This window comes from Lactuca sativa, chromosome 9, assembly GCF_002870075.4.
Source record: "Lactuca sativa cultivar Salinas chromosome 9, Lsat_Salinas_v11, whole genome shotgun sequence".
Classification (NCBI taxonomy): Eukaryota; Viridiplantae; Streptophyta; class Magnoliopsida; order Asterales; family Asteraceae; genus Lactuca; species Lactuca sativa.
The window spans coordinates 15,855,598-15,869,111 of record NC_056631.2 but is presented as its reverse complement, the minus strand read 5'-3'; the positions used below and the strand labels follow the sequence as shown (position 1 = coordinate 15,869,111).

The following is a 13,514-nucleotide window of genomic DNA, read 5'->3' as shown; positions in this document are numbered from 1 at the left end:
TTTGACCGGTATGTGATAGGGTTGGATAAAACAAAAAGAAATTAAATATGAAGGTTTAAACAAAAATTTATTTAAATTTAAAATTTAAAATTTAAAATTTGAATTTAAAAGGAAACATATTTAATAGTATATGAGTTGTAATATTGTAATTTAATGGTTAGTTTTAAATAAGACAATTATTAATTGAGGCGTAAATATGATGTGTTAATTAAAAAAAGATAAACAATGAGAAAATGACACATAGAAAAAACATTTATTTAAAAATACCAAAAAATGACATGTGTCCAAGTTAACGAGAGAGTGACATGTGGCAAAACTATTTTCATTTATTAGGGATGATGGGATTTGGAGCCATCTAGGGAGATGATTTGAAATTCTAGAGATAATTGTCAAATATAATAATAAATATCTAATGTTTTCAAATCATCCTGAAATATTTCATATTCCATTTATTTACTATTAATTAATTAATAACAAATCCCTCAAATAAATATATTTTCGGATCTGCTTCATTTTGTTCTTACGTGTAACCTAAAATGACATTGTTATTTATAGTAATATTACCAAGCTTGTTATGGTTATGGGCACTAATCTCCATCACTCCAATTTTTATTGAAAAACAGATAAATCTGAAAACCTAGAAAATCGTCACACGCGCCGTATCCAGCAAGGGGTGTGTCACGCCTATGCCGAGCATGTTTCTTTGTTTTCTTCAAATTTTACAAAGTTTGTATAATACAACCAAAACCTATTAGGTTGTTGTAGCACCTGGTTCCTGGTACGTAAAATCTATCTAAGTATTTTCATTTTTAGCCTTGGACTCGGCGAGTTGTAGGCCCGACTCGCCGAGTAGAGACGGGTTTGGGAGCACGTTTAAGTTGGCGACTCGGCGAGTCCACATTCTGGACTCAACGAGTCCTAGCTATCTGATGAAACCCTAAATTTCAAGGGTTTGCACCATATTTAAACCCTCTTATCCGCCCCCAAGCTCGTCCCTTTCACCCTCAGAGCTCTATACTTCGTTCAAGCCTTGTTCCTTGTGAGTTTGAAGCATTTTGGTGTGTTTTCTTGAAGATTTGGAGAGGGAAGGAGAATAGATCAAGAAGAGAAGAAAGATGCCAGGCATATTTGGGTTATCTCAGTGATTTCCTTGAGGTATAACTCAGTTTCCCTCTGTTTTCATGCTTATTGTCCCTTGTAGCTCCATGAAAGTCCTTCTTGAGCCTTTCCCCAAGCTTGTTTGTGTATTAGGGTTGGTAATAAGTTATTTAGCCTCTAGATATAGGCATGATTGAGCTCCAGGAGCTTGGATCTACTGCCTTTATGGAGCCATATTGCATGAAAGCCCTAGATCTACTCTTTTGGTGCATTTTGAGCCCTAAAACCCTCATAGGTGTTTATTTACACGTAAAGTTGGAAACTTTACGTGTTAATCAGGCCCTAGAAACCCAGATCTATGAATGGCATGCATGAGCTGGATTCAAGCAGAATCGCATGTATAGTATTTGCATGTGGCCGACTCGTTGAGTCGAGTCGCGAGTCCCCGAGTTTTCCCTCTTTTCGTGTTGTAGGTTGGAGTAGTGAGTCATGGGGTGTGACTCAGTGGGTCGGAAGCCAGACTCACTCATGAAGTAACTCAGCGAGTCAATGCCATGACTCGGCGAGTTCAAGGCAATATTCTTGCCTCAAGAATAGACTCGGCGAGTTGTTCATATAGCTCGGCGAGTCTCAGCATAGAGTGTTCTTCGGATGAAGATGAACTCGGCGAGTAGGATGAAGGACTTTTGGCCTTTAGTTTAGAAGGAGAACTCGTCGAGTCAATGCTTAACTCGACGAGTAGAGACGGGTTTATGGTCGGACAAAGGGATAGGGACTCGGCGAGTTGGCAAGTCAACTCGGCGAGTCGGGCCAACTGGCAGTTGACTTTGACTTGGACTCGTGGTTGGTTAGGGGTAAATGGTCATTTTACCCTGAGGTCAGTTAGCAGTATTTGACTAAGGGTTTTGTGGGAATTATAGTCGGAGGATTTCCGGAGCGGCATCAGCAGAAGACAGTCAGTTCTCACGCAAATCAGCAGCTACTTTGAGGTGAGTTACCTTCCAGTAGCGGTGGGTCTATGGCCACAATGCCGGCCCACCAGTAGGATTGTATGATAGATGTTTGTCTCTGTGATATTCATCTAGGGTTGCTACTACCTGTGATATGTTATTGTGCTAGTATGATATGATGCTATGTGCTAGTGACAGTAGGGGGAGATAGTCCCCAATATACCGGTCGATAGGGCCGAAGGGGCGGTCATGCCCAGCCATGCTAGATAGATTATGAGATATATGTGTTATGTGGTAGTAATAGGGGGTGAAATAGTCCCCAGTATCCAGTCGAGAGGACCGAAGGGGAGACCAGCACCCAAATATGCTAGTCAGTATCCGGTCGAGAGGACCGAAGGGGAGGCAAGCTCCCAGATATATTGGTCAGTATCCGGTCGAGAGGACCGAAGGGGAGGCCAACTCCCAGATATACTAGACAGTATCCGGTTGAGAGGACCAAAGGGGTAGGTCGGGCACCCAGATATGCCTGACAATGTATGTATGTTATGTGATTGTATGGTATGTGGTATGTTGGGGGAACTCACTAAGCTTCGTGCTTACAGTTTTCAGTTTTGGTTTCAGGTACCTCTTCTTCGAAGGGGAAAGAGCTGGCGCGGTAGCGGCCCATCACACACATGCCCTGTATTCCGCACTATGAGATCTTCCTGGGGATTTGTACTCTGACATTATTATGTTTTATGAAATGTTTTTCCAGACATGCGATATCTTTATAGAATGTTATGATCGGTGAACGTTTTATTTCAAATGTTTTGCTAAGTATATGTTTTAAAAATGAAACTTTTGGCTCGTATTTTTGGGATGTTACAGTTGTGATACCATTGTGGGGTTTTATTAGCATCAATACACATCAAGAAGGCAGTGAAAAAATCTAGAGATTTACCTAAGTGTATATATACTTTAGATATAGGTTTTACTAGCTATAACGACATACTTTTAAAACTACAAGAAAGAAGAACATACTAACCATTTGGTTCCTTTATTGAGATATCGTGGATGTTAATTGTTGTAGTGGATGAAGGATCCAACGTAGAACCTCTCTAACAAAGTCAGGTCTACAAACACTAAAAGCAAATTGGAAGAACCTTAGAGTAGGGTTTATGCGAAATCCACTAATCCTGGGAGAGGGGTTCTGAATTTTGTATGAAGGAGAGAGCGAGACTATTCTAAAGTGAATAACAACTTCAGGGTGTGACCCCTACCAGTAGGGATGAAAATTGGTTTTTACCCGAACCCGGATGTGACATCTCCAAAATCACGGCCAGAAAAGACCGGTTTAATTTATGCTTTTAAACTAATTTCAAAGTAATCCTTTGATTAAAAGAGTTGCGGAATTTGTTCCCAAAACAAAATATGATAAAAATAAGATTTACTAAAGCATTTCTTAAAGAAATGTATTTTTTTTTTAATTATATTACAATACTCGGGATGTCATGTTCCGATAAACAGACCAAAAGCATAAACATTTCAATACAGACCTTACAAAAATTATTTACGACAACAAGTCTATAATTCAAAAATAACTTGACAAGTCATCCAACTTATGCCCTGGCGCCACTACCTGAGTGGGTCAGGTTTGGGAGCCTGGTGAGCATATAAGGTTTTCAACCCACAATAAGTAATTAAATTTATTTTCATTAACCAACAATAACCCCATTACCCATTCCCGTTATTCTCACTTTATGTCCCTAAAACAACTGACACAAGGGACCTAGTCTAGGAATATTTCATCGGGGCGACAACACATGCATTCGGGGGTTTCCCAGTAATATATGTCAAATAAGGCAACCATGAGGGGGATGGAGTACAGCGAATGAACACCCAAGTTCATTAACACCTACAGGTGGCGAGCCTGCTAGCGTTCCACATGACTGTCTAGAAAAGTATGTGGTCGTCATCTAAACTCAGCTAGATGACTAAATCAAAAACAACATCGAGGCCTCTCATCTGTTTATCACACATCAACTATCTACCCATGTTCTACCCAACATATTAGTATATAAAAATATATATATTTATACATAGTTTAAAACCTGTATAGCATTCTCATTCAATACATATTCCAAACAACAGATGAGACACATACACAAAACATGTATTTCATATAAAATAAATCATATCTATGAGATAGAAGAAAGTGAATATACATTCACACATATAACAACAAAATATACACATAACATGTAATTCGTTTAAAATACTTCATAATTATGCGTTAGAAGAAAGTGACTACACACTCACTTGATGAGTAGATGATCGGACAACACTACGGCTTGTAGAAGTAGTATTCTTCGGTAGATCTGGAAGATCTTCACAAAAAAAACCGGGCTTCTCGCGGGCAGAGCTTCAGCTCGGAAATCTTACATTTTTAGGGATCTTCGGGGTTTCGGGACTTGCTTCGGGACTCGGGAATGATACCGGGGCTTCGGGGTATAAGTTTCACGCAAAACGAGGAAAATTGGGGAGAGAAAGAAAGGATTTTGGCAAAAGAAATCGGCAGCCTCGCATGCCCTTTTATAGCAGCGAGACCTCGGACTACGCTGGGCGTACCGAGGCCCTACGTTGGGCTTACTCCAGATAAGGCTTCCACATGGCGAACTTCAGGTGGGGGAACGTGGCCTCGTCTAGACCGAGGAAAACAGCAGTACGCTGCACGTACCCATTTCATACGCTGGGCGTACCACACATCCCCAAGCTCTCTTCGGATAAGCTTTGGTATTCGTGCCACGATCTTCAAAAATTCATAACTTTCGCATACGAGCTCTATTTTCGACGTTCTTTATATCCATGCGTAGGTGAGACTAAGCTCTACAACTTTTGTTTAGACTCCGTCGGCTAATTTTGAATTTATTTTTATTATTTATTTTTAGTAGGCCGGGACAGGAAAACTCCGTTATAAATTCATAACTTCTTCATCTGACGTCTGTTTTCGCCTGTCTTTTTATCGTTTCACTACTATTAACGAGATCTTCGATTCTCGTTTAGATTGTTTTGGCTGAAAAATGCTCGATCTCAAATCGAGTATTCGGGCTGCATACCGCTAAGTCGAAACTTCGGAAAATCATAACTTCCTCATACAAAATCAGATTTGGGCGTTCTTTTTATGCACGCTCTCGATTTAACGAACTCTACGACTTTCGTTTAGATCACTAGGGATAAATATCGCTCTAACGTAAATTTCACTTTTTATGTCATTCAGCGTTGCCGGTTCTGTCGCGAAACATCGACAGGTCATAACTTGTTCGTTATAACTCGGATTTCGGCATTCTTTATATCTTCGAAATCCTTGTTTCGAACACTACAACTTTATGTAAAGATATCAGGATTATCTCACACTTTAATTTTGACGCTTATTTTATTCTTAATTCATTAAATTATAATAATTAAGAAAATAAACACATAATTCACATAATTCACATAATACTCAAATATTTCATCATTAATACTTCAAAAAGAGTTACAAGGGTTAACCTAGACTATTACATCAATGATAATGCCTAGCCTGGAAACACGGACGTTACACCGGAAAACCCGAAACCCGGAATTAAAGGATAATAAGAACCAAGAACTGGACTGGTATACGGTAACCGGTTCCGTGTATCAAATCGGGTATAGTGGATATAGAACCGGTTGGAACCGGAAAATGATAATTGGAACCAGATTCGTGTATTAGACCCAGAAATAACCGAAAACTCGTAAATGAAATCGGAACCCGGAATTTTTACACAAAAAATATCTATTGTAACCCACAGTGGCGAGGCTATAGTGTGCCAAGGTGGGTCACTTGACCCACCTAAATTTAATTTTTTTACAATAAGTTATATATAAAATATATTTAGGACCTACCTTAAATATTTTGTATGACCTACCTAAATGTGTTTGGTAAAAAAGGAAGAAAAAAAATATATAAACTATACACGATATAAGAAATATCATATTCAATGACATAAAAAAGTCTCACATCGAATCCAAGAACAAAGTAGTGAATATGTTTCCTTTATGAATATATGTTTTCTCTTTCACATTTTGACACCAAAAACTTGTTTAGGCATGTTTTTGACTGATTTACTCCATGTATAAGTTTGTTTTAGTTATTTTTTTAAAAAGAAATACCGATTTGGGCTTGGTCCTTTCAACACCAATTTTTATATATTTTAAACTAGTTATTTTCTGGTTGAACCGACCCAATCTAACCTAATTTTCTTTTTGAATCAACATGATTGAACTCGGTTAGGGAACAATGTGGTTTTCTATTTTAGATTCGTCACTGGTAACCTGGAATACTTTTTAATAAAAACTCCGTGCCGATAACCACTTCAAATCAAAAACCTATTTTGCAAAACAGTATATTTCAGTTTTTTTTTTCAAGTTATGTACATTAATTAAATTGTTATGGTTTTTTACATCAAACATTTTATATAAATCACTAGAGAGGTCGAACAAAATGTTTGTGCCCTGAAATTAAAAACAACACCAAAATCATTGCATTTCCATAATCAGATCATGATGCACCTAATTGGAGTGTTATATGGTAAATTTAACGGCACCAAATTATAAACCCACATCGGATATAACTTCACGAAAAACCCAAAAGAATTTTCATAAACTTTAACGACATATACTCTCGAAGAACATTAAATACCTCTAATGCCCTTCCCCTATAAGACAAATATTTGTAACATTCTGGTTTTATGGTCTCTTGTCGTCGATCACATAAAAGGGCAAACGAGATTGATGAATCTTGTAGTCGATGTTGATCACAGAAGATTTTTTTAGAAGCCTTTGTCGTCGAGTAGATTAAACAGATGAATTAGGCGTATTCTTTTTGATAACCCTTTAGTGTCCGGTTCTGGTCCATTAAACCCGGTTTCGTTTTTTTTAGATATCCGGTTCAAAAACCCGAAATAATTGGTCCCGTTGGACCTGTACCCGGATAAGATTAATTTTGGAACCCAATACCCAGACCGTTTAATGATTTTTCCGGTTTTATAACTCATCTCTACCTACCAGTCTATATATAGACTGTAGATAAATCTCTAATGGATACAAACTCTTAGGGTTTATCCTTATCTTATTTGAAAGTTACCTTATCCATGACAGAATGCAATCAAAACCGTCCATATCAAGCTCTCTAGGAGCTTCTATAATATTGCAATTAATATATTGAATTAATTAATATTCAAGTCTTTAATTAATTAAAACAATTTAATTAATTACCAAAATAATTTATAATTAACTCATAAATTTTTAATAAATAACAACTTATTTTATCTATATCATTAATCTTATTTGTGTCATAGGCCAATCCAAACCCTACTATCATTAAAAATATTACTATAAAATAGTTAATAACCTTAGAACATCATTTCCAATAGATTAGACTTTATATTTTGAATTTTTCTGTTATTTATGTTTATGTTTGTTTTTGTTCATTTAACACATTAATAAACAAGAACAAATAAACACACAAAAAAAATATTTTTAAGCAAACAAACACGAACAAAAAAATGTGTTTGTTTAGGTGTAAGGAATAATTTAATCTTTTAGTTTAGTTAAACTTAAACAAACAAAGATATTAGTATATGTTTGATACGTTTACAACTCTAGTATCAACCAAGAAAACCCTTCTGTTATTACATACCAGATTAATTAACAAAAGAGAAAAACTATCATCATCAAAAGATTAACCGATTAAGAGGCTCAACTTGTTTCATTGCAAAACCTTGGGGAGAGTTCTGCAATACAGACAAACATAAAGAAAGAGGCAAAAGTCAAAGTGTAGTAATAACTAATAACCAGTTGCACACTCCAAAAAACGCCACCTCCTCCACCGTAAGCCTGCGCAGGAATTGTAACCCTTATCCGTCGACTTTCACCCACCGCCGTTCCAATTTCCAAGCAGTAATGGGCGGTGATACAATTTCTCTTCCGGATTCCTCCATCGACGATGAAGACCTATCCTCCATCAACCAGCAATTCCTTGATCGTTTGAGCGTAATACCCACTTCAAGGTATGTTTTCTTGTCTAAAAGCTGGAAATTGTTGAACTGCAAAACAATTTAAGATGAATCGTGAGTAATAATTTTTTGATTCAGGCCAGGTGGTTTGAAAGCCAAAACAACGGACGAGAACGAATCCGTGTTTACAGAATCTGATGCTACGAGCTTCCGAGATTCTTATAACACTTTGAAGAGCAAAGAAAATGAAACAAGAACGCACAGTGTCTACGCACAAGTTCTTAAGAATTACGATGAATTGAAGCACCGGGCTTTGAATATCGAGGTGGCTAAAAGTAAAATTTTGAGGTACTGTTTATCATCATATGAACCCATTAATGAGACTATATCTTATAGGCGAAGTTCGATTTAAGTTGAGCTCAATTGCTATCTTTACTTCTACCTTCAATTAGAAATCTATCAGAGTTTGTAAATTTCAGGCTGTAAAATCTCGGTAAATTCCTTTCCTGCCTTTTCCTGCTTTCTTTAGTTATTTGATTAGTTCTCTTTATTGTTCATCAGAATTTTGAATCTGCAATATGAGGTAGCAGTAGCATATACAAAACCCCCATAAATAGGATCTTTTTGAGAAACTTTTCAGTTTTTTTTCCAGCTATACCCCTGGATCATGGGTAGAAAACGTAGGAGGGATGACCATGAATGACTACAACTTGCCAAAAACAACAACACTTCTATTAATCGGCCCAAAAGGATCTGGGAAAAGTAGTCTCATCAACAGAATCTCAAGGGTTTTTGAAGATGACAAATTTGCACCAGAAAGAGCCCAAGTCACATGTATTCTTTCATTTCACAATTCTGTGCATTATATATATATATATATATATATATATATATATATATATATATATATATATATATATATATATATATATATATATATACTTTCTGTATTTTCAATCATTCCAATGAAATTAATAATCTTTGATTGATTGTTTCAGATAATTCATCCATTGGAAATGGAACTTCCTTCCTCCACGAATACATGATACCAAGAAATTCAACTTCTTTCTGCCTGTATGACACTCAAAGCTTTTCAAATGATTTATCTGAAAATTTGGAGATGATCAAACACTGGATGACAAAAGGTGTTTCTCACAATGAACTGGTGAAAAGGTTGAATTTTATAAATTATAATTTGTTATTTCTCATCAGATTATCATAGTGTTCTACTGGTCTAGCTATATGCTTATTCAAATGTTATTCCGGATATATAGCCCAACTTCAAACGCCAAAATGAAGGATAAATTCGTCTCTTATGAAAGAAGGAAAGTCAACTTTGTTATATTTGTGGTCAACGGGCTTTCAATTCTGAAATGTTTAGACAGCAATGGAGCAGACACACAGTATACAGAAATGGTTTCTAAAGTTTTCAGTTCACCATTTTTGTCTTTCAAAGGTTACTATGGAATATGGATTATGAAATGCCATTTTTTTTTTCAATTTTATTCTATAAGTTTTTTTATATCTTTTTCACTCATATCATCCATTTTTCAGATCATAAACCTGCTATTGCAATTACACATGGAGATCTACTTACATTATCTGAACGTGCACGTGTTTGTGTTCATCTTGGAGAGCTTCTTGGTGTTCATCCAAGTAAACAAACATTTGACATTCCAGATAACAATGAAGTCACAACTGAGTTGACTATTGTTGACTTGCTGCGTTATGCTCTTGAGCATGCAGATAGAAACCTTCCTTTCAAATCCCAACCTCGAATCAACAAGGCAAGACTCTGTAACAAATCAATAATGATATATTTGTGTTAATCTTGCATGTAACTGAGTTGACTATTGTTGACTATTTTACATATTTTCAGGGTTGTAGGATTCAGATATGGGCTTGTTCAGTACTGATATTAGCTCTGGGAGTGTTCTATTTCACAGTTCATCTTCATGGGTTTCATTCTGAAAAAGTTCAAGAAGAAAGTGTTCATAAACCAGATCTTGAAATGAAGAAAGTTAACACAGAAAGTGTTCTTAAACCAAATCTGGAAGTAAAGGAAGTTTGTAGGGGTAGGAAATCTAAATCTGAATCAAGAAAAGAGAGAAAGAAGGGAAGGGTTCGTGAACCAAGTGTGGAGATAGATTGGGCGAAGATTCGTCACATTTGGTAGGGGTAGATTTGTCATTTGTCAACCAAAAACCAGGTATGTTTATATAAGTTTGAGTATATCTTGAACTGTGTAAATAGTATAAAACAACTTGGTGTGAATAAAAGTGGACTACTGATTGTGGAAGAGATTTCCCTTTCGGGTTCACTTCTTCGTCAGACATGTAATCTATATAATAAACTAAACTATAAAAAAAGTTGTAAATCGTGTTTATAAAGAGACCATAATGATGAATTTACCTAAAATGTGTTTGTAGAAAGATTTTCTTGATCCATTAAGAGTTTAAGGGTGCGTTTCGTTGTGGAAAATTTTCCAGTTTTCTAGAAAAATTTTCCAAGAAAAATGGAAATTTTGAAAACGTGTTTTTCCAAAGTTTTCTTAAGAAAATGAAAATTTTCAATTTTCCAAATTGTATGTAAGTTAGAAAAGCGAGTTCTACAGTTTTCCAAAGTTTTCCAAATTTCTAAGGCGGAAAATGAAAACTTCACCGCTTCCAACCAAACATATTTTTTTAAATTTTTATTGCAAACTAAAAATGAAAACTTAACTCTCTTTTCTGAAAACATTTTTTTACAAAATGAAAACAGTTTTCCACAACCAAACGTACCCTAAGTCACTACTTTCAATCTTGTAGACTTGGATAATCAATAATCTAGATAAAGGTGGCATTAAATAAACTTCAGGGGCCATTTTGTAAATTTATGGAAGTGATGGTCTAGATAAAGGTGGCATTAAATAAAGTTCAGGGGCCATTTTGTAAATTTATGGAAGTGATGGTCTAAAGTTGTCGATGTGATTTCCATCAGGGGCGTTCATTCTTTGATTCCCACTTTCAAGTTCATATTGTGCCTTGTGTTTTCTCTTTGCTTCATGTATGATTACAAGTGATTGAATAAAAGTCAAAAGATTCTTCAATTGGTCTCAAACTCTTGAATTGGCTTCCATAATCATAACCGATTAGTTTTTCAATCTTGTTTTGATGAAATCCGTTGTAATTTATTGATCGTGTTGTTTATTTATTGTACGACTTCAGTAAGAATATGTTGGGTTAAAAGTGAGCAAAGGAGTAAAAGATTAGAGTTAGTTGTTGAAAAGACTTCAAGGTTTTTATGCACAAGAGAAGTTTTTTTAAAATAAAATTTTATTTGGTTTAATATAATAAATAAGCTTTAAAAGTAATTTATGATAAATCATTATGAGTGCTCTAACATAAATTACGTTCAAGTAAAGATGATTACTTGTTTTAGTTCTAACAGGTTTAGCCGTTTAGGTTCGGTCTAAAGTAAAGATGATTCCTAAAACAAATCAATATTTGTAATTGAAGACTCGTATACCCCCCCCCCCCCCCCCCCCCCCCCCCCCCCACACACACACACACACACACACACATACCTTTTTTTGAAATAATATATTTCATTGATTTAAATTTATATGAAAATAAACTTAATCGTATAAAAGATGATAATAAACTATAAAGCAAATGTTAGGCAGCCCTTTGACGGAAGGTAGTTAAAGCTATTTTTTTTGACCTGGATTCAAAATATGTGGGACTGGAAAGTGGAAACTTCACATGCACAATTTGAACATGGAGGTCCACAGTGACAGTGGGGTTGGTGAGCTTCACCAACAATTGCAAAATCAACACTAATTTTTTTAATGCAATTTGTTAAAACAAATCTGGGAAACAATTGTTTATTTTGTAGTTAGCGACCACTATGAGATAAGTGTAATTAGTAGGTTGGAACTAAAATGATTATTATTATTGCTTAAAAGCTATTTTATGTATTAACTTTGGGTGTCATTCTTAATGGGGATATATTCACTAAAATAAACATTACTCATGCCTTCAATTAAAGGTAAATGAATGTGTTGGAGATCAATCGGGTAGGGGATATATATATACCTCTTGGTTAATGATATCTCGTTTTCAACTCTCCTTATTTCTGTTAGCACTTTAACATTGGTGGTGTAGTTTAAGATTATATTAGAAAACTTTAAAACAGTTACTTGATTTTTTTTTTCTATCGATAAAAATGTTTATGTTGTTGCATGCCCTATTTTAAGGACTTTCCCTGTGTTCCTTCTTCTGCAATGTTCTACATTCTTTTATGACAACTTGTCTCCAGCTTCACTCATCATTTGCTTTGGTCATGTCATTTTTTGAGGATTTTTGGCTGTAGTCATCTTCAATCTTTGGAAATGCCCTGTATTGAGGACTCCCTTCTACAATCCCCCTCAGTTAAAGAGATGACATTAAATACATGAATTGGATGATATGGAGGTTTTATGCTCTCCTAGTGTACTCGATGTAACCCGTTGTAGAAGAGGAACACCCCACAGCTCATCATTACTTGGGTAGTGTTCTTTTTGGTTTAATGCTATAACTCAACTACAAACAACCTGCAAAACTAATTTGATCTTCTAGCATGATTGAAATTATATGAATATTAACATGATTATTTAAATATACTAACATTCTGCCAATTCAATCCTTTTTTTATTTTAGGTGTTTTTATAAGATTTATTTATTTGGTATCTTATAAAATATAATTCTTATAAATCACTGACAATTCTCTTATTCTGATAAAATGAATTAAAATAGTCATATCCACAATTTTTACTAGGGAAAAGCACATTAAACACTAAAGTTTCACATGAATCCGGTTTAACCACACATTGACATATTGGTGCCGATTTTGCAGGTAATTTAGTTTTAAGAAAATAACACAAGCTTTAAAAAAAAGTCCATTGTGATCGCTACTACAAATGGTAACATGAATATATTTCTTATAGTCGAAATAACAAGATATTAATGTAAAAATTCTACTATTTATTTCTTTTCATCATATGATTCAAAAAACAAATTACTACACATGTATATTGGCTATTCATATAAACTATATAGTTTCAAACAATGTTACTTTCTTATTTGGTACACAAATAAAAATGGGTTTGTATATAGACACTTTTATGAATATAAAATATAGATCTTGGTTATTTTTGTATTCTCCATAAAAGATAGAACATTTTATTTACTTTTTGTTTATGTGTATATGGATCATTCAAACAAATTATAAGAGTTCTATGATGAACATAAATAAATTATAGAATGTTTACATAAATATATTATTATTTAGAGTATAAATAATGCATTCGTAGAGTTCTATGATGAACATAAATAAATTATAGAATGTTTACATAAATATATTATTATTTAGAGTATAAAAAATGCATTCGTATTAGCATTGGTAGTAGTGGTCGTCGAACTTTTTTTTATAA

At 34.8% G+C, this 13,514-nt stretch overlaps 1 protein-coding gene across 4 annotated transcripts; it reads left to right on the top strand.

Annotated features, from left to right (window-relative positions):
• The first annotated feature begins 7,764 nt into the window (after positions 1-7,764).
• On the top strand, positions 7,765-11,318 carry LOC111885525 (uncharacterized). 4 transcript variants are annotated; one of them, XM_042898027.2, is made up of 8 exons: positions 7,836-8,116; positions 8,201-8,410; positions 8,715-8,896; positions 9,061-9,235; positions 9,337-9,518; positions 9,617-9,849; positions 9,942-10,271; positions 11,042-11,318. In XM_042898027.2, exons 1-7 carry the CDS (start codon positions 8,010-8,012, stop codon positions 10,236-10,238), a joined length of 1,386 nt encoding a protein of 461 aa, XP_042753961.1. In that variant the 5' UTR covers positions 7,836-8,009; the 3' UTR covers positions 10,239-10,271; positions 11,042-11,318. The 4 variants fall into 4 exon arrangements, with proteins under 4 accessions (XP_023737543.1, XP_042753961.1, XP_042753960.1 ...); XM_042898026.2 differs by having other exon boundaries at positions 10,919-11,047; XM_042898025.2 differs by lacking the exon at positions 11,042-11,318 and adding an exon at positions 10,870-11,022.
• Positions 11,319-13,514: the final 2,196 nt, after the last annotated feature.

What these genes read in the sequence shown, in the direction of transcription:
- LOC111885525 (XM_042898027.2), top strand. Translation starts at nt 8,010, where the DNA reads ATGGGCGGTGATACAATTTCTCTTCCGGATTCCTCCATCGACGATGAA. An exon ending in AGCGTAATACCCACTTCAAG is followed by an intron (nt 8,117 to 8,200) that starts GTATGTTTTCTT and finishes TTTTTGATTCAG; the next exon opens with GCCAGGTGGTTTGAAAGCCA. An exon ending in ACCATTTTTGTCTTTCAAAG is followed by an intron (nt 9,519 to 9,616) that starts GTTACTATGGAA and finishes TCCATTTTTCAG; the next exon opens with ATCATAAACCTGCTATTGCA.